The 27,041-nt window shown below is 44.4% G+C and overlaps 1 protein-coding gene across 1 annotated transcript in view; it reads right to left on the bottom strand.

The window, feature by feature from the left end:
- UBR4 (ubiquitin protein ligase E3 component n-recognin 4) overlaps window positions 1-27,041 on the bottom strand; it is a 3,959,899-nt gene that overhangs the window by 670,550 nt on the left and 3,262,308 nt on the right. The window contains 1 exon segment of the mRNA XM_044087073.1: window positions 783-912. Within this exon segment, the coding sequence (XP_043943008.1) occupies window positions 783-912 (130 nt within the window).

Raw genomic sequence — 27,041 nt, 5'->3', positions numbered from 1 at the left:
AAATATTTGAACAATTCAGTGCATCATTCACAGGGAAACTCACAATCTGCCATAAAGGAAGAGAAACACAATCATAAACTCTCAATAGAAAGGATGCAACACTGAGAAGAATGAGGCAATTCTGGGGACTGACTTGTCCAAAAAAGCACGTAATCAATGTCTACCTTCCATTTCCTTCTTCTTTACTTACTTGATTGAACTGGTTCACAAAAGACTCTACCCACAACCCAAGCTCAAAGACTCATAATAAAATGCAGGTTAAAATACAATAGTGTTTACAAAATGCAAACAGGGCTGGATTACACACACAAACTAGCTGTACAATAAATTATCTATACAATGTGTGAAAGTAAGCTATTTACAGTAAATGAAGATATGAAAATATTAAGACAAGAAAAAGCATAATGGGCTGAATATAGTATTAACAGAAAACTAAAACAAAACAAACCATGAAAAACACAAAAAAGTTACACATGAATGAAAGAGTGTTCAAATGCACATGAACATAAAAAAAGGAATGTTTAATCCAGGAGGATAGGTTTTTATCTATGATAAAGACACATCCTTGGGTGATGAGGATGTGCCAACAATCGCAGGACAGAATGCTGGTAAAACTACTTGTTAACTGTAGTGAGCAAATTACCTCTCTAGCATGATATACAGGGACTTTGTTCAATCATGTGAACAAAAAAAAACAGACAGACTGGCTAGATTACAATAATCCCAGAAATGCAAATGGTTACTTATCACTTCAAACTCATAACAAGACAGTAAAAAAATACCTCTAGCTGGTAAACATTTTTTCCAGATTTCATATGCAGCCTTGGGATCTTTCTTGAGCCAAAGTTGGGCTTGAGCATGGATCTCATTGCTGTATGGCTTAACAGTTGTAAGCGATTCAACAGGGATGTCCTGAAAGATAAAAACCTAAGTGAATAAGGAAATATAATACACAAGCAATAATCAAGGGGCCTAATTCAATAAGCTGAATCTACACCATCTGAAATGTCTATGTCAAGGTTTTCTAAATTCTTCCACTTAGTTGGATGCAGAACCTTGGAAAGGTGGGTAGTCTTGTACACTGTAGCCCTCTCTGTATTACAACACTGGCATGATCCTTGGGTGAAATACAGCTAACAGCTTTCACTGCATTCAGATAATCTCAATTTGAGGACCTGTTGGAATGGGAAAGAAAGTATTTGTTTACCTCCCCATTTTTTACCCATTGCCACACCTATACCCACTTTTTGGATGACATCTTTATTTTATGGAATGGACCTAGTAATACGATAGTGTATTTTTTAAAATACATTAATCAAACCACAACATTCCTAAAATTTACACGAGACTGATAATAACAGACTTCCCTATTTGGATGTCCTCATTATGAAGGACATATCTAGAAACAGACTTACAAATTAAATTTTTCGAAAAGAAACCTATTTAAATACCTTCCTTTGCTTTCAGAGTAATCACCCTTGCACACAAAAACGGCCTGTAGTAAAAGATGAATTTGAGAGAGCAGCCCATATGGTGACAGTATGAGAAAATGTATTTTAGAGGAGTGTGATAATTTGAAACAAATGTTTCTTTTGAGGGGGTATCCCATAACACTTACAAATTAATTGTGTATGGAAGTTATTGAGAAAAGGGCCGGTGGACACTTCACCCTTACTTTGGGTGATAAGATTGCCCAGGAGGTGATCATTGACCAGACAGATAGACAACTGATACCTACCAATTTGAGGGGACAGAATGTTTTTGTCAATATGGATAGTACACAGCATACAGGTAATAGTGTTAATACAACTACTACTAATTTCTTGAACGCTTTTATTACCACCTTTAATACTGATAAAGGATAATGAGGGAAACGTACTCAAGCGAGGAGAGTGTGCTGAGCTGATGGAAAGAGTACTTTGAGGGGTTGATGAATGAAGAGAATGAGAGAGAGAAGGTTGGATGATGTGCGGATAGTGAATCATGAATTGCAGTGGATTAGCAAGGAGGAAGTAAGGATAGCTATGAAGAGGATGAAGAATGGAAAGGCTGTTTGTCCAGATGACATACCTGTGGAAGCATGGAGGTGTTTAGGTGAAATGGCAATGGAGTTTTTAACCAGATTGTTTAATGAAATCTTGGAAAGTGAGAGGATGCCTGAGGAATGGAGAAAAATTAGAAGTTATGTACCTACCATAACGTTCCATGTTAGTTGTCTTCTCTCGCCTTCTTTCTTGCTGGATGGTTCGGAGCCGATCCTCGGCTCCGACTCGGCACTTGCTAAGCTCGAGAACTCATTTTACCAGCTCGAGGCAACCCTATATCCCATGATGCAAGGCGTGACTACCTCAGATCTCGTTTGGTAGCTAGAGGATACCCTGCTGAAAAAATACTTCTTCCAAAGGAAGAGCATAACTAACCTAGAAGAAACTAGGCCAATAGTTCCTAAAAATAGAGACTCTTTCTACTGAGAACTCTTGGAAAGAGTGAAAGACCTGAGAAAGAGAAGTACTTCAAGATCTGTCCAGGCCAAAGGGAAGGAGGGAGGGACGCAAGAAAGAAGGCGAGAGAAGACAACTAACATGGAACGTTATGGTAGGTACACAACTTCTAAATGTTAAGTTGTCAATCTCGCCTTCATTCTTGCTGGATGGGACCGCGTCCCTAGCACCTGTATCCTGGGTGGCTCAATGGAACAGACTCTTGAGAACTGTGGAACCAAACCTGGCTCTGTCCCTGGAGGTCAAATCCAATTTATAATGAGAGACAAAGGTATGAGGAGTGGCCCAAGTAGCTGCTGCACAAATGGTATCAATGGGTAGCCTATCCTGAAAAGCTGTAGATGTGGACAGGCTCCTGGTAGAATGTGCCTTCGGTTTTGAGGATAATTGTTTTCCTCTGAGAGAATAAACATAAGAAATGATAGAAGACAACCATCTGGATAAGGTCACTTTCGAAACTGGGAGACCTTTCCTGTTCTCTGCATAGGAAAGAAATAATTGATCAGATTTCCTGAATTGTTTAGTTCTGTCCAGATAATAAATGAGTTGACGATGGACATCCAAGTAATGAAGTTTTTGTTCAGCTCTGTCTGAATAATTAGGGAAAAAAACTGGTAAATGAATGGATTGGTTAATATTAGTCAGAGAAACAACTTTGGGTAGAAAAGATGGATTAGTTCTTAAAGATACCCTATCTTTGTGAAAAACCAAGTATGGGGAGCGGACAGAGAGGGCTTGAAGTTCAGATACCCTCCTAGCTGAAGTGACAGCAACAGAGAAAATTGTTTTCCAGATAAGAAACTTTAACGAGCATGAAGCAGCCGGTTCGAAGGGGGGTAAGATCAAGGATGCTAACATTAAATTCAAATCCCACTGCGGAGGAGGATCTCTGATTGGAGGCTTCAGGAGAAAAATACCTCTCAGAAAAGCTTTGCAAAGTCTGTGAGACATTATGTTGTGATCTTGCAAGCCAACATGAAATTTAGAGATTGCTGCCAGCTGGACTTTAACTGTAGAGGAAGAAGATCCTGATTGAAAAATCTCCGCTAGAAAGTCTAAGACTGAATGCACTGGAGCAGTGAAGGGATCAATGTGTTTGGACTTTGCCCATAGGGAGAAACGTCGCCACTTGCTAGCATAAACTGTTCTGGTGGACGACTTTAAAGAAGCTATTATGATATTTCTAACAGGGTAAGAAATCATAGGAAGCCTGGCTAGGGAAGGAAGTGGAGCAACCAAGCAGTAAGGTTGAGAGAACGAATGGCCCGGTGCGGTTGACCCATCTGGTGGATCAGAAGATCTGGAACTGGGTCCAGATGCCAGGGCTGCACCAGGAGGTGACGATGCAGAGACGGAAACCAAATTTGTCGAGGCCAGTAAGGGGCAATGAGAATCAACTTGGCTCTTAATACGGTAGCTTTCTGAATGACTTGTGGTATCAGCGGGAATGGAGGAAAAGCGTACAGGAGTCCCCGGGGCCAATCCTGGGTCAGAGAGTCTCTCGGGGAATGGCCTGGTAGGGGAAAGAGGGTGAAGAAGTCCGGGCATTTGCTGTTTTGGGGAGTAGCAAAAATGTCGCAGCAAGGGGTGCCCCACTTCTGAAAAATCTCATCCACTACCAATTGTTTGAGACACCACTCGTGTGGCATGAGAATAGCTCTGCTCAGTCTGTCCGCTAAGAGGTTGGATCGGCCGGGGATGTGCGTTGCTATCAGAAACCGATGAGAGGAGATTGCCCATTGCCAAAGTCTGAGAGCTTCTCGACATAAAGGATAGGACCTGGTCCCGCCCTGTTTGTTGATGTACCAGACTACAGACATGTTGTCCGTCTGAACTGCAATAGTCCCCGAGGGAAGAAAGTCGTTGAGGGCTTGCAACGTTAAAAGCACTGCTCTCATCTCTAGGACATTTATGTGCAGATGGTATTCTATGGGTTGCCAAGTCCCATGGACCATCCTGCCCTGATAATGCCCCCCCACCCGATCAGAGAGGCATCCGAAGTGACTGTGGCAACCGGAGCTGGGGGAACAAACGGTCGGCCTTGATGGAGCAGAGGAGAAGATATCCACCAGGTTAGATGAGTCTTGCACGATTGTATGACTAGAATTTCGTGCCTCATGGGGAGCTGCTGGAACGACCATTGAGTGAACAACATCCACTGTAGAAGACGCATGTGGAAGCGGGCTAACGGTAGAAGTACAACGGCTGCAGCCATAAGACCAAGAACCTTCAGGACCAATCTGGCTCTGATCTTCTTGCTGAGTAATATGATCCGAACGTACTTTTGGATGTCCAGAATTCTTTGTTTTGTTAGTCTGGCTAACATGCTGACGGTGTTTAACTCTGCGCCTATAAAGGTGATAGATTGGCAAGGCAACAGAGAAGATTTTTCGAAATTCACTGAGATCCCCAACTGTTTGCAGATTTGTAGAGTGTAGTCTCCTTGCATTGGAGAAGCTGATGCTTGGTGGTGGCGGAGAGGAGCCAGTCGTCTAAATACGGAAACACCTGGAATCCTTGACGTCTCAGATGAGCCGTAACCACTGCCATACATTTGGTAAACACTCTGGGGGCTGAAGTGAGGCCAAAGAGCAGGGCTCTGAATTGGAAATGACTGGACCCCAGCCGAAAGCGGAGAAACCTTCTGGAGCGTCTGTGTATCTTTATATGATAGTACGCATCCTGAAGGTCTATCGAGCACATCCAGTTGTCCTTGCCAAAAAGGGCAGAATGGACTGAAGCGTGACCATCCGGAATCTTGCCTTCTTGACAAACCTGTTTAGATTGCTGAGGTCTAAAATTGGTCTCCAATCTCCCGTCCTTTTGGGGACCAAAAAGAATCTTGAGTAGATTCCGGATCCTACTTGGTCTGCTGGCACTATTTGGACTGCTCGTTTTGCTAGAAGCTTTGAAACTTCCAGCTTTGCCAAATCCCTCTGACCGGGTGAGATGTCTGGAAGGGATTGATGAGGTACGGGATACCTCTCGAAAGGGATTTTGTAACCCTCGGATATGATCGACTGTACCCATTTGTCTTGTGAGAGGGAACACCAGGCTATTGGGTACAGCGATAATCTCCCCCCGACTGCCTCCAAGGGTGGACAGTCGGGCAACACCTCAGGGATGCTGGAAGGGTTTATCAGGAAGAGGCTCCCTGCTACCCTGATTCTGGGGACCCCCCCCCTGCCTCTAGTACGGCGTCTGTTATTATTACCCCCTCTGCCTCTGGGGGTAAACTGACCACGTGTGTCCGGCGTGACTCCTTGAGATTTACGGAACCACATTTTCCCTTCCTTCTGACCCTTGGGGTAGGGTCTTGAAGGTGTAGAAAAATGGACTCCTACGGCAGAAAGGGTCTTGCCGTCTTGTTCACACCTGGTCAAAGTCTCCTTCACCTGGGGCCCGAACAAAGCCGAACCGTCAAAGGGGGTATTGGTGAAGGACGCCTTGAAGGGGTCCGCGAAATTACAAAGCCGCATCCAGGCCTGACGCCTAAGTGCCACTCCTGTGCCTGCGGCTCTACTCGCTCCATCGGCTGCATAGGAAATGAGCCGCATAGAGGAGTTGGTCAAAGAATTTAGGATTCCTAGCTGTGAGGCAATCTTCTCTTGAGCCCCAGCAGCCGAAGGATCCTGAACCACTTCACCTAGTTCCTTGAGAATATCTCTCTGAAGTCTGGTAAAGTGACAAAGGTAGTTCAGCGAACGCATAGCAAAGGTCGCTGAAGAAAACATCCACTTTCCATACCTGTCCATGGTCCTAGAGTCTTTGTTAGGAGGATGGACAGGCACGGAAGGATCCGCAAGTTCCTTCTTGGTGGCCGCCGCCACCACCATAGCATCAACAGAGACGCCCTTAGAAAGAAACTGTTTGTCTGGAGGGGCCGTGATAAATTTGGAAGGCCTCCTGGGGACTGGTTCCACAGAATCCGGGGCTGCCCACGCCTTCCGAGCCACTACCTGCATGAGTGGGTCGAACGGCGGAGACACCCAGGAGGTGGAGGGTCGAGATCCAAAAGCCTCCAGGTATACAGAGTCATCCTCGGAGGGATCAATGGAAGGCCAGTTCCCCCTCTGCTTAAGGAGTTCCAGGATGTCTGAAAAGGAGACATCCTCAGAGGGGGACCGGGGGGAACCCTCAGACTCATCTAAGTCGGTATCCGATGTGGTAGACTCAGGGGAGTCTGTGTGTTTCCTCTTACACATCCTCTTGCGCGGGGGATCTCCTGCAGGATCAGGAGAAACCTCGGAAGAGGAAGTTCTTCCCAATGGGTAACCTGGGGCGATGGATCTCTGGGCCTGGGAGCAAGAGACTGGCAAGAGACAAACAGGCACCGAAGAGGGAGGAGCTAATGGAATGGACCGCTGACCTAGCTCAGGGGCTAGGACACTCCTCATCACCTCGAAGGCTCCCCTCCCAGGGAGACCGGAAGAATCCCGCTCCAAAGATACAGGAATTCCCGGCCCCACCGAAAGAGAAGGCTCCGAGGCCGATGTCGGTGCCGAGCTCACCAATGCCGAAGCTCCGAGGGGGAGAGCGGGGTCGGACAAGGGTCCGATGCCACTTGCCCCCTCAGAGCCGACAAGGGAGACCCGACGACCGGATCCCTCCAAGGAAGGTCTCATGGAGGAGATCGGAGCCGAAGACGACGGAGCCGAAAGGGGATGTATCGGCCCCGGCGCCGACACTGTCACTGTTCCGAAAAGCTCCGGCTCCGAACTCTGGAGGAGAGTCGGAGGAGGAAGTTCAGGGGGAAGAGCAATAGCCGAAGTCTGCTGAGACGGGCTATGGAGCATTTGGGCTAGTGCCTGTGACTTCAACAGTCTGCTTACCACCCTCTCTAAATCATGGTCTGACAGCCTGGAAGATCTCGAAGATCGGCTCCGATGGCTCCGCTCCGATAAAAGAGGAGATCCCGGAGCCGAACGAATCGACTCCAGGGAAGGAGACCGAGATCTCTTCTTGGACGGAGCCATCGGAGAAGACGACCTCTCGGTTCCAGATGGAGCCGAAGACTTATCGGCTCCAATGCTGGGTAATGACACCTCGGCACCGGCCGGTGCCGACAAGGAAACAGGAGATTGTGTGTCGGAGCCGGACGGAACCGACACCACAACCTCTGAAGTAGACAGATCTGCTCCAGCCGGAGCTGATCTCGACTCCGAAGGAGCCGGAGCCACCAGGGAAGGCTTAAGTACTACAGCCTGAACCTTAGGTGGCTTAGCGGGTTTAACCGACCCAGCCTTGGTAGGAGAACCCTCTGGATTTAATAAGCCACGAAGAATCAGCTTATTCCTTCTTTCCTGCAGGACTCTCTGGCTAAAAGAGTGACATATAGCACAGGAGTCCTGCAGGTGTAAAGGCCCCAGGCAGTAAACACAAGAAGTGTGACAGTCTGTCAGAGACATTTTCTGACAGCACGAGTCACACTTCTTGAAGCCTGAGACCTTTACTTCTTTAGACATGGTATGTCTAAGAAAAAACACAAAGAACACACAACAGTCACACAATTAATCCCAGACACACACACACTAACCTGACAGGGATTAAATAACAGGGAGGCTTAAGGCCTGATAGAAGGTAACTAAAGTTTTACCGAAATAAGGAAAATAGGGTGGGAGACTAGATATATATAAAATACCCTAGCCTAAGGATGACAAAAAGTAAGAAAGGGAGAAAAAACCCTGACTTATCTATTAATTTGAAAATTTTACCTGAGCTGGCAAAAAAGAGACCTCTTCGCGAAGCGGCAAACGAGATCTGAGGTAGTCACGCCTTGCATCATGGGATATAGGGTTGCCTCGAGCTGGTAAAATGAGTTCTCGAGCTTAGCAAGTGCCGAGTCGGAGCCGAGGATCGGCTCCGAACCATCCAGCAAGAATGAAGGCGAGATTGACAACTTAACATGTGTTTTGGTACCGATTTTTAAGAATAAGGGTGATGTGCAGAACTGTAGTAACTACAGATGGATTAAACTGATCAGTCATAGCATGAAGTTATGGGAAAGAGTAGTAGAAGCTAGGTTAAGAAGGGACGTGATGATTAGAGATCAGCAGTATGGTTTCATGCCAGGAAAGAGCACTACAGATGCGATACTTGCGCTGAGAGTGTTGATGGAGAAGTACAGAGGTTAGAAGGAGTTACCTTATGTTTTTGTAGATTTAGAGAAAGCATATGACAGGGTGCCTAGAGAGGAGTTGTGGTGTTGTATGAGGAAGTCAGGAGTGTCAGAGAAGTATGTAAGAGTGGTACAGGATATGTACGAGGGTAGTGTGACAGCAGTGAGGTCTGTGGTGGGAGTGACGGATGCATTTAAGGTGGAGGTGAGATTACATCAATCAGCTCTGAGCCCTTTCTTATTTGCAATGGTGATGGACAGGTTGACAGACGAGATCAGACAGGAGTCCCCATGGACTATGATGTTTGCAGATGACATTGTGATCTGTAGTGAGAGTACGGAACAGGTGGAGGAGACCCTGGAGAGATGGAGATATGCTCTAGAGAGAAGAGGAATGAAGGTCAGCAAGACTAAGACAGAATATATGTGTGTGAATGAGAGGTAGGACACAAAGGAATGGTGAGGATGCAAGGAGTAGAGGTGGCGAAGGTGGATGGGTTTAAATACTTGGGATCAATAGTTCAGAGTAATGGTGAGTGTGGAAGAGAGGTGAAGAAGAGAGTACAGTCAGGATGGAGTGGGTGACACTGTCAGGAGTGATTTGTGACAGACAAGTACCAGTAAGAGTGAAAGGAAAGGTCTACAAGAGGGTAGTGAGACCAGCTATGTTATACGAGTTGGAGACAGTGGCATTGACAAAAAGGCAGGAGTTAGAGCTAGATGTGGCAGAGTTAAAGATGTTAAGATTTGCACTGGGTGTGACAAGGGTGGACAGGATTAGGAATAAGTATATTAGAGGGTCAGCCCAGGTTGGAAGGTTTGGAGACAAAGCCAGAGACGCAAGATTATGTTGGTTTGGACATGCGCTGAGGGGGGATGCTGAGTATATTGGGAAAAAGATGCTACGGATGATGCTTATCAAGTAACAGGAAAAGAGGAAGGCCTAAGATAAGGTTTATGGATGTGGTGAAAGAGGACATGCAGGTGGTTGGTGTGACAGAGCAAGATGCAGAGGACAGGAAGAAATGGAAACAGATGATCCGCTGTGGCGATCCCCAATGGGAACAGCCGAAAGAAGATGATGATCGTATTAGGAGTATTTTATCTAAACATAATGAAGTCTGGGAGCGAGTGGGAATTAGATCTAATTTTGTATTTAAGGAAGGCACAAATTTTAAGAACATACTAAAGAATATTGGTGAATGGAGAAAGTTAGGTTACTTGGTCAAGTGTGGGGCTTGCGTTTACTGTAAATACATTTTGGAATGAGTGAAACTAAGATTAATGGTTTCGATATTAAAATTATAGGCAAGCCCAGCTGTAATTCTGTTAAGTGGTATACTGTGCAATTTGCTCATCTTGCCCATCTTTTTATGTGTTAAGTTAAAATGGGAGAGCATCTCTGTGACATTTGGTCACACAAAGACACAAATGCCCTAGCAAGACACATTATGAGCAACTGTGATCCAGAATTTAGGTTCATTGTTTTAGAAACACTGAAGGTCTCTGAAAGGGGAGGGGTGTGGCCACTGGTTTTAGAAAAAGCAGAATTAATCTGGCAAATATGGCTCAATTCCCATTTCTGGCCAAGGCTAAATGATGCAGTGTGTATAAAATGTGTCCTTAAGCTAAAGGCTACAAGATGATAAATGCTCCTATGTATTTATTTTACCTACTGGATTACTGTAATTCTTAGGCTTGGTAAGCTTAAGTAGTTCATTTACACTTGGATGTTTACTCTACTGGCTTTTTCCCATGTGGGTGTGTTCAGGTTGGCCATTTTAATTGGCCAGGTCATAAAGACGTGTATGTAAATTATAAAGCCTGATTGGATGAAGGTGGCTTTAAATATACTATGTTAAATGATGAAGTTCCTTGCAAATTTTTACTGGGACGAAAGCACTTAACATGTTTTTACTGGATTTACCCTTTATAAACCCCTGGACTGCTACTGAAGACTTCCAATGAATTCCAGTACTCTTGTTGGGGACATTTGAGATTTGTCCATGTTGATCGTGATACCTAAGCGAAGAGCAAGGCCTTGAGTGTAAAAGAGGCTGTGAATGAGAAGATTCCTGGTCATGGCAGTAAGGAGCCAATCGTCTAACTATGGAAACACCTGCAATCCTTGTAATCGGAGATGAGCTACTACGACTGCCATACATTTGAACACTCTGGGGGCTGTCGAGAGACCGAATGGCAGTACCCTGAACTGATAGTGACTGGCTCCCAGCCAGAAGCGGAGAAACCTCCAGAAGCATTTGGCCATCTTTAAGTGGTAATATGTGTCCTGGAGGTCTATAGAGCACATCCAGTTATCATTCCCTAGAAAGGGGAGGTTGGACTGTACCATGACCACCCTCCGGAATTTTTGATGTTTTATGAATTTGTTTAGTAAGCTGAGATCCAGGATTGGTCTCCAGTCCCCTGTCTTTTTGGGCACTAAAAAGAACCTAGAGTAAAACCCGGATCCTCTCTGGTCTGGTGGGATTGGCTGGATGACTCTGTTTCTTAGCAGCTTTTTCGATTTCTAAGGATGCTGCCTCCCTCTGACTGGGTGGAAAATCGGGGATTTGTTTGATGGGTCTGGGGGTAAGATCGAACGGGATATGGTAGCCTGTGGATATTATTCTCTGCCCTCATGCATCCGCAGTTACGAGTTGCCAGGCTTGTAGTTGCAGAGAAAATCGACCCCCGACTGCTTCCAGAGGAAAGCAATCCAGCCGCTGTTAAGGAACGCTGGCAGGGTCAGCCGAAGAATGAATGTCTAAGTGCCCTGGTTACACGGACCCCCTCTTCTGGATGAGTTGCCTCCTCTGCCCCGGGGTTGCTCACCACGAGTGTCACGAAAAGATACTTGGAACTTCTTGAACTACATCTTTCCAACCTCTGGTTCCTGGAATAGAATCTTTGGGGGTGGAAAAACATATGCCCACAGCAGACAAGGTCTTCCCATCCTTCTCACTATGTGATAGTGTGTCTCTTACTTTGGGACCAAAAAGGAAAGATTTGTCAACAGGAGTTTTGATGAAAGAAGATTTAAAGGGGTCCGTGATAATCACACAAACGCATCCAAGCATGCAATCTCATGATGATGCCTGATGCGGCTGCTCGAGCTTCCACCTCAGTGGTGTGAGATATCAAGCGCATCGAGGAGTTCCAGATGGATTTCAGGGTAGCCAGCTGAGAGGCAACAGTGTCAGGCACCTTGTCAGGCAGTACCCCCGCCAAAGAGGTAGGTGTGTGCCAGACAGTTCAGCAACCGAATGGCAAAGGTCGCTGAAGCGTAGGCCCGCTTCCCCAGTCTGTCCATAGCCAGAGACTCCCTGCTTGGGGGATGGATGGTGGAACTATCTTCTGCCAGTTTCCTCTTGGTGGCCGCCGCCAAGACCATGGAATCAACTAACTGCTTGGACCAACTGGGCTAATCTTCGGGGTGGATAAAATCTTGTCCGGCCTCCGGGGGACAGGTTCTATGTTGTCTGGGGCCTTCCAGGCACGCTGCACAATCAGCTTAACAAGCTCATCCGCAGATGGGGTCACCCAGGAAGTAGATGGCCGAGCACAGAATGCTTGCAAGAACACCGATTCCTCCAAAGAAAGGTTAGAAGCCTTCCAGTCTCCCCTCTATCTGACAATCTCAAGAATGTCTCCAAATGAGACGTCTTCCAGGGGAGAGCAAGGGGACCCTTCTCCCTCATCGCAATCTGTGTCCCCAGTGATGGATTTCTCAGGGGAATCAAGGTGCTTCCTCTTGCACCATTTCTTCCGGGATGGCTCCGCAGCGGGATCTTCTGAGGACAACTCCGGAGAAAGGGTTTCCTTCAAGGAAAGGTCTTGTGGCTCCCGTGCTCGGGATCCCAGAGTAGGGGTTTGGGACAATTTAAATTCTAATTTAGCCTTTTCAGACATCATGAAAAAAAGGCACCCTAGCAACCTAACTTAGCATTTTCACCAAAAACAACAGAACAACAGAGAGAAAAGTTTTTTTTTTTTTTATAGACAAGATAGAAAAAGGTGAGGAGTACCAACAATGGTACTTAGAAATACCACAAGTGATAGGAAAAAGGGCCTACCAAGGGTAGGAGAGAGGGACAGTACCAACGATGATATAAAAGACTGCGGTGGTGGTGCTGCGGTAGTGTTGTCGCCTCACAGTAAGATGCTGTCCAGTTCGATTCTCAGCTACAGCGTCATCTGTGTGGAGACATGCGTGAATGGGCGTACCTTCGTTGAAGGTTGTGCATCAGGGCTGGCAAGTCGGCACGTAAAAAATCTTCTGCCAATCATTAGCGGACCGGAGTTCCACTGTGGCGACCCCTAACTGCAAAAAGCTGAAAGACAACAACAACCACCAAAGGTAGAGAGTAGGATATAGAAAAGGTACATAAGTTTACAGACGAAAAGACGACATATAAGTTAAACTAAGAAGAGGTACTGAAACAGACCATCACAAAAAAACGCTACATTCGCTTGAGAGAGAAGGCTTGGCACCTCTGACGAGGAACGCGGCAAACAAGATCTGAAGAGACTATGAGAGGGCCATTATGGGCAGGTCCTTAGCTGAGAGTTTTTGGCTGGTGTGAGCTTGGTAATGGTCGTGTCGGTTCATAGGATGGAACCGAAGTCCTAACAGTAAGAAATGAATAAAGATTTACAACATCAGATTCAATATTACAAGCCATGCCATACCCTTCCTTCCAGTACAAAAGGGGGGGGCAACTCATGCATACACAATGGTCAAGCGGTCTAGGCTTGCTCTACAGATAATATGCAGATTGAGTGGAATAAAACAGTATGATGGGAGCGGTAACCTGTGAAGAAAGCATCACCAAAATCCACAGTTTAGGAATGGTTCTCAAAAGAACCTCAGATACCTCCCCTCCCATCTTCCCCCAATATGCCAGGAAAATCTTACCACCATAGTGAACAAAACAAAAAGATAGAGAACATTTAATGCTGGAATTCAGGCTTTGTTAACCTGCTCTGTCAAACTGTGATGCATCTTCTAGAAGACAATCAGCTAAACCTGTCATCAGTGGTGGGAGAACACACACCTCCCCAGACTCCATCCAGTCACAAAACAAAAAAACCTTCAACCTGCAATGCATTTATTTTACATTTATTTACCAGGAAAGTCTGACTGGACAAGAAGTCCTTTTTTCAGCAGAAGCCTGGGGAGAAAAGCTCCACATTTTACAGCAATAGGAAAAGTAGTAACATACATATGGCATTACAGTATACAGAGAATATATATAAGATGTAAGTAACCAAAACAAACACTTTTTGCTTAGCATTCCCATACAATATTATTGATGAAGACAGACTAGGTAAGATAAAGAAATTTGCTTAGAGCTTGTACATAGAAAAAAGACTTAAACACTGCATATTTAATGTTTAATTTCTGTAGCTGCCAGAAGTAAGTTTATAACTAACCAGGGTTAGTACAGGAGCAGATCCATGAATTAGATAAGTGGGTTTTGAGTAGTTTTTTAATGCTGAAGTGCTGGTAGTTGATCTTATGTTCAGAGGCAAGGAGTTCCAATTTTTGGCTACAGAGTTTGAACAGAGGGAAGTCACCAGCAGTCTTGTTAGATTTGGTTATGTTTAACAGTGATTTGTTACTGGAATAAAGTTTGTGGATATTAGATATGGATTTAGTAGGTTTTGAACAGCTGGAATTAATTCAAATTGGCTAATTATCTGATGGGCCACGGTAAGCTGGTTGTATGTTAGTAGAATTGGTAGTTCTAGCCAAAAGAGTTGTTTTAACACCAAGCAGTGGTGGGAACTATAATTAGAATCTGTGGCAAATTTTGCTATTTTATTGTAACATGCTTCCAAATTTTCCTAGGTCAGATCTTTTTTAGGTTTGTGAGAATCAGTGAGGCATAGAGTAGGGTAGAGACAAGGTGGGTTCTAGCAATGGTGGTCCTTGTATTTTTAGTTAGAAAGTGTTTATTCCTGTATAGGGTGCTTAAGTTTTTGTGTACTTACTTTATTGATTCAAATATATATATATATATATATATATATATATATATATATATAGATATATAGATATATATATATAGATATATATATATATATATATATATAACATGACATAATCATTTAAAAAAAAGGTCAAAAGGCTGCTATGCTGCTAAACTAAGAAACAACAGCACACTACACTTGCGTAATTAACCCTGGAAGATGCTGATATTTGTGCGGTCACAGAAACCTGGTTCAAAGCTGCAGTGAGCACCCCAGCCATACCAGGTTACTCATCTTATCATACATTCAGACCCCCAAAAGATGGACAGCAAAGCAAAAGGAGGTGGAGTTTTAATATATATTAAAAGACACACACATCTCCAGGGTGGTCAAACAGTATGAGGGCACAGGAAACACTACAGGTGCAGTTAACCAATGACAAAATCCCTACTCAAATCATAGCTAGCTAGAGGCCTCCAAATTTGAATCAAGATGCCCAAGTACACCCCCCCTCCATAGGAACTGGCACAAATAACCAAACCTACACCAAAGTACTACACAAGCATTCATATAGCTGCATGCAATCAGAAATACCAGACAGGACAAAATCCTCCTCCTTAAGGAAGAGTAAATCTGTCTGGTGGACATCTACAATAAATAAACTCTACACTGGCCACATCTGCTAAAGACAATCATAAGGCCTTCTTCATATGTCTGTAGTGTCAAAGGAAGCACTCAGATCTGCTCAGAACTCGAGCTCAAGGAGACCACATACACAAATGCCGTAGATACAGCCAACCTGCTGGCAGACAGGTTCTGCAAAAACTTCACCCTCTCTGTCCCCCATTAGGAAATCAGGACATCCCCAGCACTTGCCCCCCCCATCTCTAGGGAGAAAATGATCACAGTCAAGGGGAGGTCATGCCTGTTAAATTTGGTCGACAACTTTGAGACAAGTCACCAAAGCCATGAACGAGGGGAAGTCGTTGCACACAACCTAGCATGATCTGGCCACAGCCTTCGATACTATTCCCCACTCGGGTATAAAAGACAAACTCTCTGAACTTGGCATCAATCTTTATGTTACCAGATGGGTAGCAAACTGGCTCACTGATAGACCCCACCTTGTCAAAATAGGGGTAAGCCATCTCAAGCAGTACACCCGTAACAAGCAGTGCACCCCAGGGATCGGTCTTGGTGTCTCTGTTTGGGATACAATTTTCTGAGGTACAGGCCAAAACCAGTGGGCAATGGCTGACCAAGTTTGAGATGACTGCAAGCTGGGTGCTGTCAAATTCCTCTAGTGATGTGGACCATCCTCCAAGAGGGTATCACCCAAACAAATGACTGGTGCCAGAAACATGGCCTCAAACTGAATGCCAAACAAAGCACCATCATCCCCTTTGGGGAGAGTGATGTCCCCACAAATTATCACATTAATAACAAGGTCCTAAGCATGCAATCAGTCTTGAGAGACTTGGGCACCCAGGTTGATAGCAAACTGACTTTTGACCACCATATTACTTCTGTTGTACAAGCTTTCTACATGGCCCACCGTATTAGGAAGGGTATCGCATCGAAGGACAAGGAGGTCATAACATTCCTATATTCTTCCCTTACAAGGCCCATTACTGAGTATAACGCCCCTTTCAGTATGCATCTCACAAGCACATGCAGCAGCTGGAGATACCATGGATGTTCCTCACCAGAAGAACCCAGGGCCTCCATCATCTACCCTACACAGATAGGCTAAAAGCCCTGTCCCTCTACTCAGACCCATACAGACTTCTCAGAGATAACCTCTGTCTGGAATATAAGGCAATCTCAAAAGTACATCTTGATGGGACTACTGCATATCCGTAAGTCAAGCTCCACTCAGGTAAACCCGCACATGTGACTTCAACCTGGTCTGTGACATCAATTGGACTTGCTGGTAGGTCAGAGACTACCCTCTTCTGTGGAAAAGACTCCCTCTCCACATCAAGCAGAGTATCTCATTAACCCTTTTTAAAAGCAACCTGGATAACTGGATGGGGAACAGAAAATACACCCCTGGGATTTCACCTGTGTCCCTTCTGGACAGGGACATCAAGTGCTAACTTGTCGGAACATGGGTTAAATTCTTGGCTAGGCTTGTAAGGGCCTCAGGGCTAATAGGTTAATAATGTCCTATGATCCTAAATTTCATGCTATGGTCTACAACTACTCTGAGAAGTTTGGTTTGTGACACTGGTGCAATAACAGTATTATTTGTTGATGAGATATTGAATGGAGTGAGGGAGTCTGGGGCTTTAGTGGGATAAAAAAGCATGCACTTTGTTTTACTAGGGTTAAGTATAAGTTGAACATTAGCTACCCAAGACTCAAATGCTGTGAAGGACTGCTGTGTTACTTGCTGAAGTTCTTGAAGAGATGGAGCTGAACAAATCAAAGTGGAATCATCTGCATACTGGATATGGGTGGGTTGTAGGGTGGCAGTATGAAGTTTGTTAATAAATACAGTAAACAGAAGACAACCCAGAATAGACCTTGTAGCAACCCCTAGTGCGACAACCAAAAGAGGTGAGAGGTTTGTTGCCATTTTCCTGCTTGATGGCCACCAGTTAGGTAGTCCTGGAACCATGCATGTGCGGGAATGGCTAAGATTAAGATCAGAAAGTATATTTAAGAGTTTATTATGCGAGACCATGTTGAATGCTTTAGATAGATCAAGAAAGATAGAGGCAACTAGTTTGTCTACAATACAATAGTGGTTAATGATGTCAGTAAAGCGAATAAGGGCAGTATTAGCACTATGGTTAAGCTGAAATCCATGCCGAGTATTAAGACAGACGGTTATTAGAAAATAGTCTAGAATTTTTGGGGAAAGTGTTCCAAAGCCAATTCAAGCAGTTTCATTTAAGAAATTAAAGATTTTTCAAAGTGGGAGGACATCCACTGGAGAGATAGATGGTGTAAGAAATAGTGGGCTAAGAACTCTCCAAGTCCACACAGTCCAAAGTACAGGAACATCTCACACCACTTACTACCCACTGTTAGTAAGTGTGCCTGCAGTACTGCACAAAAGCAAGTATCTGAGAGACTGGCATAAAATATAACTCCCCCTACTATCACTATGGAACAGATTCATAATGCTCTCTTTAAGACCAAGAACACTGCATTAATGGGCCCAGACAATATCCCAGGATGCCTTCTAAATAGCATGAAACATAACCTATCAGGGCTTCTGGAATTAATATTTAACTGTAGCCTCCAAACAGGCTTGGTGCCTCATGAATGAAGAAATGCAACAATCATCCCTCTGCACAAATGTAGACCATCTACAGACCTTGGAAACTACAGACCTACAAAAGTCTCACTAGTCTTTGATCATCATGTGTCTACAGTGGTGAGAAAATCATTCTATTTTGCACAACTTATAAACAAAGGTATGGCATTAAAGTCCAAGAAAGTCATTGTTCCACTGTATTCGACATTCATCAGACTTATCATTGAGTACAACGGTCCCTTTGGTATGTACCTAACTAGGCGCATCCAAAAACTGAAACGTCCACAGAGGTTCCTCACTAAAAAAATACAGGGCATAAGTAATATGTCCTATGCAGGCCGCCTCAAGGCCCTATCCCTTGTATTTTGCCTCCTACATGCTTTTGAAGGGAGAGCTATGCCTGGCATACAGGGCATTGTCAGACCCAACTCTGATAAACCTCCTGCATATCCACAAAACAAATAAGCACCACAACTACCCGTTCTAAAGACTTAAACCTTGCCTGTGACATAAATAGGACCTGCTGGAGAGAGAGACAGAGGTATGTATCCCACAGACTACCTCGTCTATGGAACAGGCTCCCCATCAGTGTGAAGCAGAGTTCTTCCCTAACCCAATTCAAGTGCATATTGGACAACTGGATGGGAAACCGGAAATTCATCCCTGGTTTGGCACCTATGTCTCTAATGAACACAGTTAACCCGTAAATGGTTCATCTCCCACAGCCCACGCTTACACTTATCAAGGGTATCAGAACTTGGGGTGCATGGCTAGGCATAAAAGACCCTTCTGGTCTTTAGCCTAGTAAACACCTATGAACCTATCACCTATCAAAGAAATGGAATATGCATTTTTTCAAGCATTACATGAAACCAGGGACTCTCAGAGACAGAGATCCAGCAAGTACTTTAGACAGAAAAGTACAGTTGTGTACACTTACCATAAATGTAGATGTTCGAGTGTATATTCACTGTTGCAGTCATTACATTTGGGTAATCTGCTGGCAGGTTGCCCTCAGTCGGCCTGAATTCCAAAGTCTTGGGTCCTGCGTCAGTTGCTGTTTCCTCTTCCATGACATCAGGGGTATAAAAACAAGCAGCCAACGCCATTTTCTTTAGTTTTTCTTGCCCAAGATGTCAGGTGCCCCCAAAAAGGTAACAAAAATATGTATTTTTTTTTTTTTTTTTAAAAGAACGAGGCTATATTTTATATATATATATATATATATATATATATATATATATATGGTTCCACTTCATGTCATCGAATTATCATTTCATCGAATCTCAAATCATTGAAAACTATAAAGCAACTATAAACATCCCAGACACTGTTTACTATGTTTATGCAGGGGGGCAAGCCCCCATGCACACCCACACTCCCCCGTAATTAAATATACCAACTCCAAGGTCGCACTACAGTGGGGTTGGGAAATTACCTTTTTCCTCCCACTGTAGTGCGACCTTGGAGTTTGTATATTTATTTATGGGGGGTGGAGCCCCCCCCCACATGGGGGTGCAGGGGGGCTTGCCCCCCTGCATATATGTAGTAAAAACTTTGTGGAATGTTATTTGCAGTTGCTTTATAGTTTTCAATGTTTTGAGATTCGATGAAATGAGTTTTCGACGATTTGATCTCGATTTGAAATTCGATGAAATAATTCGATATGAAGTGGAACCATATAAATATATATATATATATATATATATATATATATATATATATATATATATATATATATACATACATACATCAATATAAACTTTACCTTCACCTACAAGCAAATACACCACATCGGTTGTAGAAGATAGAGAAGGAAAGATAAACTCCAGAATGAAAGGGGGATGGCAGCAGGGTAACCTGGACTGCAACAGTGAATACACTCGAACATCTACATTCATGGTTAAATGTACACAACTGTATTATGTTTTTTGTTTCACTGTTGCAGTCATTACATTTGGGTAGAATCCCAAAGCTATGGCTGGGAGGCTGGAGCTAAACAGCATTAGGTGCAGCTATAAGGCCCTGCAGAACTGCAGTGGCAAAGCCTGCCCTGGACTTAGAGTAGAGAGGCAAATGATAATGCTTTGTAAAGGTGTGAACAGAACTCCAAGTAGCAGCCGCTAGAATGTCCTTGGTTGGTACTCCTCTGAGAAAGGTTGCTGAAGTAGCTGCAGCTCTGGTGGAATGAGACCGAATGCCATTTGGGCACAGGCTTACCATGGTGCAAGTAGCAGAAACGGATGCAGTGGCTTATCCACTTTGAAATTGTCTGCTTTGAAATAGCCTTTCCTTCTGATCCTGAAGCATATGTCACTAGTAATTGCTCAGTTTTTCTTACAGCTTTAGTCCTGCTCAAGTAGAATCTTAGTTGTCTGTGTATGTCCAAGGAATGCAGAATTCTCACCCCCCTGTTCTGCGGATTTGGATAAAAGGTTGGCAGATGAATACTTTGGTTAAGAGCCACACTGGAAATCACCTTAGGCATAAATGTAGGATTTGTCCTCAGAGACACCCTGTCTGGGTAAAATATGATAAAAGGCTCTACAGCCATGAAGGCCTGTAGCCCTGAAACTCTTCTTGCTGAAGTAATTGCTAGTAGCGCAGCTGTTTTCCAGGATAAGAACTTTATATCAGCGGTAGCAGCTGGTTCAAATGGAGGCAGGGTGAGCTTTTCTAACACATAATTGAGGTCCTATGCAGGTATTGGTGATGATCTATGAGGCCTTAAATTTTTGGCTCCTCTAAGATACTGCTTTAGTAAAGGATGAGAAAAGATTGGTGGTTCTGTATTGTAATGAGCCGAAATGGCAGAGGCATGGATTTTAATTGATGAGAAAGATAGGCCTTTATCAAGCATCTCAGTCAAGTATTGTAATATCCGAGGAATATTTGGTTCTGCTGTATCAGTTCCTTGTGCTCGATTCCAAGCACAGAATCGCATCCATTTATCAGCATAAGATTCTCTAGTACTAGGCCTTCTGGCTTCCAAAATGACATCCATCACAGCTTTACTGAGAGGTGTTGTTTGTATAACTACATGACCAGCCATGCTGCCAGGTTCAGTGTCTGGAGTTGATTGTGCAGGATCTGATTGTTTTGCTGGGACAGTAGTTGAGGTATTTGAGGTAAGGTCCAAGCTGGATATTGAGACAAGTTCCTTAGGACTGGGTACCAGTATTGGCAGGGGGAGTCCGGGGCAATTAGAAGAATCTTAGGTTTCTCTTGTCTGACTTTTAGGAGGACCTTGGGAAGAAGAGGCAGAGGAGGAAAGGCGTAAACTGATAGGTTTTTCCAACTGATGGATAGGGCATCCACTTTCCATGCTTGTCTGTGATAAGCCCTTGTGCGGAATCTTTTCAATTGATAATTTTGAGGAGAGGCAAATAGATCTATGTCTCGGCTCCCCCATTTCTTTGTTATCATGTTGAAGACTTGAGGATTTAGTTTCCACTCGTGAGGACCCATAAGGTTTCTGCTTAAATAGTCTGCCAGAGTATTTTGCTTTCCTGGCAGGAATTGAGCTTGAAGATGTATTTGGTAAGTCAAAGTTGTATCCCACAGTGCCATGGCAAATCTGCAAAGGGGGTAGGAGTGTGTGCCCCCTTGCTTGTTTATACAGAACATGACCGTGGTGTTGTCCATCTTTATCAGTAGTTGTCCTGGATAATGCAAGTCCTTGAAGGCTGTTAGGGCATTTTGAACAGCTAGCATCTCTTTCTGGTTGATATGTAGATGCATTTGTTTTGGGGTTCATATGCCCTAAATGCATCTTCCTGCCATGTGGGCACCCCAGGCATAATCTGATGAGTCTGTTATGGTTTGGCTGGCAGGGGGTAGAGTGAAGGCTCGTCCCATGTTTTGGTGACATGCCTTTGCCCACCATAGAAACTCCTGTTGTAGGCAGGGAATGAGAGGAATCATTGTTTCCAGACTGTGACAATGTTGACTCCATAAACTTTTTAGGTACCATTAAAGTTTCCTCAAATGCAGTCTTGCATATGGAATCAGTAGGATGCAGGATGCCATGAAGCCCAAAGCCTGCAGAATTTGTCTTGCAGATAACTGGGTTTTTGTTCCCATCAGTTTGAAGTAAGTAGTCAGTTACCTTTGCTTGTCTGGCGTGAGGTAAGCCATCTGGGCAGTTGTATTCAAGCTTGCACCCAGGAATGTTATCTTTTGAGAGGGTACCAGTTGTGATTTCTTTTTGTTTATTGCGTACCGCAGGCATGTTAGAAGCCTTTTCACAAATGCCAGGTGTTGAAGAAGAATGTCCATGTTCTCTGCTTGAATGAGACAGTCATCCAAGTAAGGATATACTTGCATACTTCTTTGTCTGCAAAATGCAATTACTGGTGCCAGGCACTTTGTAAAGACCCTGAGCGCAGTAGATAAGCCAAAGGGCAGTGCAGAGAGTTGGTAATGCATTAAGCCAGCCTTGACTCTGAGGTATCTTCTGCACGATTTTCTTATTGGGACATGCAGGTATGCCTCTTTTAGGTCTAATGTCACCAGCCAAGCATTCTTGCCCAGCATGGGCAGGAGCTGCTGCAAAGTCAGCACTTTCAATTTTGGAATGTCCAGGTATGTGTTCAAAATCGATAAATCCAGTATTGGCCACCAGGCCTTGTCCTTTCTGGGTACCAACAGTCTTGAGTAAAAACCTTGTCCTTTCCTGTTCTGGTACTGGCTGAATGGCCCCCATATAACCGTTTGTCATTGGCAGAGTATGGAAATGGAATCTGTATCCCTGTGAGACTATGTTTAGCACCCACTTGTTCTGGGTTATTAACTGCCAATTTTGAGCAAAAAGTGCTAATTTTCCCCCTAAGGGTGCTGCCAAAAGATAAGTGCTTGGTGTAGGCAGAGGGAAGTCATTGGGACTGTTTTCTGTAGGTTTGCGCTTTATCTCCTCCAGATTTGGAGGTAGAAGCACCCCATTGCTTTGACCTGTATGAATCTTGTGCCTGGTATCTGGAACCCTTAGGGCATCTGGATTTGCCCCTTTGAGCTCTGACACAGGAAAGGACCAATTTTTTGTAGGCCAGTGTTTCATGAATCTTGTTGGCTGCACTTGTAAGAAGTCTTTTACAGTTTGCATAGACTTAGCTTTGTCTTCCATTTTCTTTAAAACCTCTTCTGCCTTAATACCAGAGTATCATGCTGTAAAGGTGCATCTAGCAATTTAGCTTTAACATGATCAGGCAAATTTTGTTCCTTTAGCCAGGCATGTCTTCTAATCACAGATCCAGTAACTGCGGCCCTGCAGGAGGCCTCTAAGGAGTCAAAACCACATTGCTAAGTATGCTTTCCAACCTGTTCAGCTGCATGCAATAATTCCTGCAATTCTTTAATTTTCTGCACATTCAGAAATCAACATCATTTTCTGTTTCAGCAATCCCATAACATGTTGTTGATACTTGAGCATATGAAATTGACAGTTTAAGGCCCTAACTGCCAAGGTTGCAGATGTATAAACCTTTTTCCCCCATCTGTCCAGTGCCCTTGAATCTCTGTCAGAGGGGTAGGATTTTTTGCTGTTGACGCCTTAACTCCCTTTGGACCCTGTGAAATAGTTTCAGGATCAGCAGCAGGGTTTCTAAATAAAAATTTATGCGAGTCAGGGACCCTGTAATATCTGTCAGGCTTGCTGGGAGCTGGAGGTAAGGAGTCAGGGGTCAAGCTTGACTCCGAAAACACATCATCCACAATGTCTAAAACAGGGGGAATGGCTAAAGGCCCATGCTGAGGGGAAAAGGAGGAAATCCCTGAGCCTCTTTTTTGATTCTGAGAAATCTTGACTCTCCCAGTGGAAATGCTCTCTCAAAGTATGCAAGGTTTCTCCAAATGAATAATCCTCAGGAGGTGATGCAGATGGTATAGACTCCTCTGCATCAGAATCCTCATAGGGAGATATAGATAATTCCTGATCAGAAGAGGAATCAGAAGAAATAGAAACCTGATCTGAAGATTCATAATCAATGTCTTGCCTAGGCCTCTTATCTGGAGGGGGATGGGAACCCCTGATCAAGGTAATAAGGTCTTCAGCCATTTTGATCATTTGTTTTTTAGGCATAAAGGCCTGTGCACGTGGCTCATGCGTCGTTTTTTTAGTTTTAGAAGTTGCTTTTGTCTTTGGTTTTGCAGCTGTCATCGGTTTGATATACAAATGTTTTGGCCTGAAAACCCCCTCAGAAGCCGGTGCCTGCTCAGCGGCTCTGGACCCATCTGAGGGAGATACATCCGTGGGTCCCACTTTGAGTATTTTGCGGCATGCTGGACTCCACATGGGTGTCAGTAGGGGCCTGCAACTCAAAAGTAGTGGGAATCAAGGACTGCGAAAGCGCCTCACTGAGTACCAGCGAACCGGCAACTGGCTTAGAAGCTTTGTCGGTTTTGGACCTCGACTGTCTCTCTCTATCCTTTTCTTTGCGTTTCTTATGTACTCCGGTAGTTGGATTGCTATCAGACGACATTTCTGGGTAGTTAAATCTGTTTCCAAAATACTTTGAGGCAAAAATATACCGATGTTTAATAGCAAGTTGGTTAAATCTAGCACAAAACCGACAGCCAGGCACGTTGTGATCAGGGCCTAGGCAAGGAATACAGTATAAATGGAAATCCTTATGAGATATTTGCTTCCCACAAGTAATATAATTATTAACTTTTTCTGACATCGGTATGAAGCAAGAAAAAGTTTCCCCAAAGTGGTACTTAGCTTTAGTGAAGACTTCGGTTCTGAAACTCAAACTCAAATATTTCAGGAGTCGGCCGACCGGCACTTGCGAAATGCTTCTGCTTCGGGCACCATGCAGCAAGAAAGACTAAAGAAAATGGCATCTGCTGCATGTTTTATACCCCTGACGACCTGACGTCATTGAAGAGGAGACAGCAATCGATGCAGGACCCAAGACTTTGGAATTCAGGCTGACTGAGGACAACCTGCCAGCAGATTACCCAAATGTAATGACTGCAACAGTGAAACACGAAGAACATGTACAGTTGTGTACACTTACCATAAATGTAGCTGTTAACAGTCTATTCACTGTTGCAATCATCACATTTGGGTTATCTGCTTGCAGTAGCCCTTAGTTGGCCTGATTAACAAAGTCTTGGGTCCTGCGTCAGTTGCTGTCTCTTCTTCCGTGACATCAGGTATTCAGGGGTATAAAACATGCAGCCGACGCCATTACATCAGTTTTTCTTGCCCCAGATGCCAAGTGCCCCCTTAATAGGTTCATAGGTAGGTACTAGGCTACTGGCCCAAGGGCCTTATACAAGCCTAGCCAAAAATGTACCCTGGCTTTCGCCACCCAAGAAAATTATTTTCATGTGCCCCTGTCAAGCAGAACCACAGAAGTGATCCCCGGGGTGAATTTCCTATTACCCATCCAATCATCAAGATTTTTCTTGAAGAGTGCAAATGAGGAGCTCTGTTTGACATAGATAGGTAGTCTGTTCCAGAGTATAGGAAGTCTCTGGGACAGGCATCTATCCCTCCAGCATGTTCTGTTTATTGTGGTGACAAGGTTTAGGTCCCTAGAGCGTGTAGCTCGGAGGGATTGGGATTTCTTTAAGCGGAGCATGTCCAACAGCTCTGGGTTTGACATATCTTTGTATGTTAGGCAGAGATCGCCTCTGAGTAGGCGATATGCAATGGAGTAAAGCTGGAGTATTTTGAGACTGTCTGTGTAAGGCATCTGTTTGAGGCCAGTAATCCTCTTTTGTGAGGTATTTTTGCGGCCTTTCCAGTTGTTGTAGATGTCTTGTGAGGTACATACCAAAAGGGGCGTTGTACTCTATAATGGGTCTAATGAATGATGAGTAGAGGGGAACAATGACCTCTTTTTTTCTGGATGAGAAACCTTTTGTGATGGTGTGCCACGTAGAAGGATTTCCTGACCACTTGGCTACGTGATTATCAAAGGAGAGACTACAGTCCACCTGTGTCCCAAGGTCTCATCACACTTTCGGTGTTAAGTAGACTACCGCCTATGTGGTAGTTCATGGGTACAGAATTTTTACCAAAGGGGATGACAATGCACTTTTTGGCATTGAGCTTGAGACCATGGCTTTGACACCAGGCATCTGTCTCAGTGAGGCCCTTTTTGTAGGATGTCCACATTGTTAGGAGTTTCAATTATGGTTCCAAGTTACCAGTCATCTGCAAATTTAGTTATAGGTTCATAGGTTCATACTAGGCTATCTGCCCAAGGGCATTTATAAGCCTAGCCCATAGTTATTTGGCTTTCGCCACCCCTTTAGTTTGAATAAAACTATGCCTATTATTTTGCTGTGCCTCTGTCAAGCAGTGACACTGAAGTAATCTGCCAGTCTCAAACCCAGGACCTTGGTAACATTAGTCTGTATGACCTACCACTAAGCCATGACTGCCAGTTAGCCAAAGACCTTCTGTGTTAGCCTGTACGTCAGAGAAGTAGAAGCCAAACAGGAGAGGACCCAGGACTGAACCCTGTGGTACTCCACTTGTCACTGGTCTGAAGTCAGATTTGGAGTCTGCTACTTTCACAGTGTGGGTTCTTTCAGTAAGCCAGTTGGCAACCCATCTTGTGACATAGGGATTTATACCTAGTTTAGTGAGTTTATCTATAATTCCAGAGTGGGGATGGTGTTGACCGCCTTGGCGAGATCTAGATAGGCTGTGTGAACCACCTTACCCTCATCTATGGCTTTGGTGACTACTTCAATGAAGTCTATCAGGTTTAGGAGACATGATCTGCCTTTTACAAACCCAAACTGTGTGGGGTTCCAGGGTTTGGAGATCTCCAATGTCTTTGTTTATGAGTACCATGATGATACGTTCCATGGCCTTGCAGACTAGGCTCGCCAGGCTAATGGGGCGGTAGTTCCCGGGGTCTGTTGTGGCTCCCCCTTTGTGGAGTGGGATAACTGTCGCTGTGCGCCATTCAATGGGCACAAAGCCTGAGGTGAGGCTATGATTGAACATGGTACTTGGGTGGGGTGCCAGTTCATTTTGTAGTTCATGTAGAAGGCAGCCTGGGATGTTGTCAGGTCCCATGGATGCTGTGTTCTTGGCTTTGGAGAGTGAAGTTTTTACCTGTGCAGCTGTGATTACAGGAACTTTGCATTCTTCCGGTATAAAGATGGGCCCTTTAGGGGGTGAGAGGGGTAAAGTTAGCACTGAACCTGCCAGGAT

Source organism: Protopterus annectens, chromosome 1.part1, assembly GCF_019279795.1.
Source record: "Protopterus annectens isolate FY-2018-M chromosome 1.part1, PAN1.0, whole genome shotgun sequence".
Taxonomy (NCBI): Eukaryota; Metazoa; Chordata; order Ceratodontiformes; family Protopteridae; genus Protopterus; species Protopterus annectens.
This window is presented reverse-complemented; position numbering and strand designations above follow the sequence as displayed.